General features: G+C 42.3%; 2 protein-coding genes across 2 annotated transcripts; both read left to right on the top strand.

Moving 5' to 3' along the window:
• LOC109128930 lies at positions 122-739 on the top strand. The gene is made up of 3 exons (XM_019236419.1): positions 122-298; positions 378-475; positions 561-739. Exons 1-3 carry the CDS (start codon positions 142-144, stop codon positions 711-713), a joined length of 408 nt encoding a protein of 135 aa, XP_019091964.1. The 5' UTR covers positions 122-141; the 3' UTR covers positions 714-739.
• LOC104743356 (U-box domain-containing protein 35-like) lies at positions 758-2,827 on the top strand (the record flags this gene model as incomplete). Its single annotated transcript, XM_019235466.1, has 7 exons — positions 758-990; positions 1,080-1,272; positions 1,357-1,413; positions 1,518-1,595; positions 1,693-2,100; positions 2,179-2,542; positions 2,631-2,827. Coding segments are annotated over exons 1-7 (1,530 nt in total), but the record flags the coding sequence as incomplete, so codon positions are not given.

Raw genomic sequence — 2,828 nt, 5'->3', positions numbered from 1 at the left:
CTCTTCTCTTCTCAATTTCTTTTACCATTTTCATTATCATTCTGTCTCCTCATTTCCTCCTCCTGAGGCTAAAAGGCCACAAGTCTTTCTAGTTTCTCGAGAAACAAGTTTGAGACATTATCATCTCGAGGGCTGAGAAAGATGGCTGCAAGAAGACTTAAAGGAAAAGACAGTAAATCAGTTACCGCCATAGCCATTGATAAAGATAAAAACAGCCAACACGCTTTGAAATGGGCTGTCGATAACATCATTGTCGATTCTTCAAACTGTATCCTTCTCCATGTTCAAACCAAATTGAGTAATGGCATCGTTATCATCATCATCTATACCATCATCACCACCATCATCAATCAATCTAATGATATATCTTATAACAGGAATTGGTGCAGGAGAGAACACAGATGATACACATGACAACCAGGAAGAGGCGCACCAGTTCTTCCTTCCCTTTAGAGGATTCTGTGCTCGGAAAGGGGTCAGGGATCAATCTCTCTTTCTGTTTACAACAATCACACATATGTATATATATAGCTCTGACCTCGTGATATATGTTCTCTCAGATTATAGCAACTGAGGTTCTTCTTCACGATATTGACATCTCGAGTGCAATTATTGACTACATCACCAATAATTCCATTGCAAATATAGTCCTTGGAGCCTCTGCGCGGAATTCCTTCCTCAAGTCTCTATCTTTCTCTCATATAACCTACTAATGTAATCTCAAACTTCGGTTCCATGAATGCTAAAACTCTTTGCTATGGTCTTAACCAGGAAGTTTAAGAGCGCAGATGTGCCAACCACACTGCTTAAAACAGCTCCAGATACATGTGCTGTCTTTATTGTGTCTAAAGGTAGGCTCATAACAAGCAGATCAGCGACTCGGACTCAGACACCTCAAGGTCCTCAACACTCTCCTCCTCCTTCAAAAAAACCCGCAATGATGTCTGATCCTGGCCCACCAAGTTATACCCCTTCCAGTGAACCCGGAAGGTAATTAACATGATTATTTCATCCCGTTCTGTCTGGTGAATCATTGCTTTTTTTGCCTCACAGGAATCATTGGTTTATCATTCTTTCAGGTCATCTCCTGCGTTAAAAGGAGATTTTTCTCCACCTAAACCTCATTACAAGCCAACCATTAACAGGAGTCCTCTGTCAGAGCTTAGCAATGAATCCTCTTCCAGCGGTCACAGTGCTGAATCAAATGCTAGTTTCTACAGCATCCTAGGACGATCCACCTATGGTGGAAGCTCACACTCTTCCACATCCATGGTTAGTAGTATCCTCATCACGTTTCAAATCGACATTCTTGCCTCCAATTTTTCTGGCCTTTTACATTTTCTTTCAAATCTGTAGTCTGAGATGACTGATGGAGAGGAAGGCCTATCTGAGGGTATTATCACTGAACACCAGGTAAATTAATGTTCCAAAAACGTCGATTTGGTGTTTTCGGGTATGCAGAATGTCAAGTGCATGGTTCTGAGATGTTTGTGTTCTTTGTGCGTGAATATGCTCAGAATCAAAATCTTGAAGCAGAGGTGAGAAGATTGAGACTCGAATTGCAGCAGTTTAACGCTTCCATGTGTAGAGAAAGTGTAAGATACTTACTTCCATGTGGACAGCCGAGAATGCCTCCTTGAAAAGGTCCCAAATATGAGTGACTAATATCAGACATTGAATGAATGCTTGCAGGCCCCTCATCTTCAAGTACCTAGAGCTGCCGCGGAAACTGAAAAGCTGGAGGAATCAAAGGCAACAAGAGAGATGCTTAGGGCTTTGTCTGAGATGGATAAGCAAAAAACACAGAGTGCGATCGAAGCAGCTGAAATGGCACAACGTCTAGCGGAAATGGAGACCCACAAGAGAAGACTTGTGGAGATGCAGGCCAGGTTCAAGGAACAGAAGATGGCCAATAGCATATCCTACAGAAGATATAGCATAAGAGATGTTGAAAGTGCTACAGACGGTTTTTCAGATACTCTAAAGATTGGGGAAGGAGGGTATGGACCTGTGTATAAAGCCGTTCTTGAAAACACTTCTGTTGCCATCAAAATCTTGAAGTCAGATATTTCACAAGGCCTGAAGCAGTTCAACCAAGAGGTAGTAATATAATCTGACATCATCCCTAATATATTGCATGTCTTCTCCATACTAATTTGCATATGTTTTTCTCACCAGATCGAGGTTCTAAGTTGCATGAGGCACCCTAACATGGTGATCCTCCTCGGTGCTTGTCCCGAGTATGGCTGTCTTGTGTATGAGTACATGGAAAATGGAACACTAGAAGATCGTCTCTTCTGCAAAGATAATACTCCACCATTATCTTGGAGAGAACGGTTCAGAATCGCTGCTGAGATTGCTACAGGACTTCTTTTCCTTCACCAGGCCAAACCCGAGCCACTAGTACATCGAGATCTGAAGCCAGCAAACATTCTGCTAGACAGACATTTCATTAGCAAAATCAGTGATGTTGGTTTAGCTCGGTTGGTACCTCCCGCTATTGCTGATAGCTTCAGCCAGTATCATATGACTGCTGCAGCCGGTAATACTTTCATATTACCTTAAACCAAACAAATCTAATCTTTCCATCTCCTTTTGGTGTCCTAACATGTATCCAATCGCTGAAACAGGTACATTTTGTTACATCGACCCCGAGTACCAGCAAACGGGAATGCTTGGAGTGAAGTCTGACTTGTACTCATTTGGTGTGGTGCTTCTGCAAATCATCACAGCGATGCCAGCAATGGGTTTAAGCCATAGAGTAGAGAAAGCAATTGAGAAGAAGAGACTCAGAGAAGTTTTGGATCCAAAAATATCAGACTGGCCTG

This window comes from Camelina sativa, chromosome 14 (assembly GCF_000633955.1).
Source record: "Camelina sativa cultivar DH55 chromosome 14, Cs, whole genome shotgun sequence".
NCBI lineage: Eukaryota > Viridiplantae > Streptophyta > Magnoliopsida > Brassicales > Brassicaceae > Camelina > Camelina sativa.
This window is presented reverse-complemented; position numbering and strand designations above follow the sequence as displayed.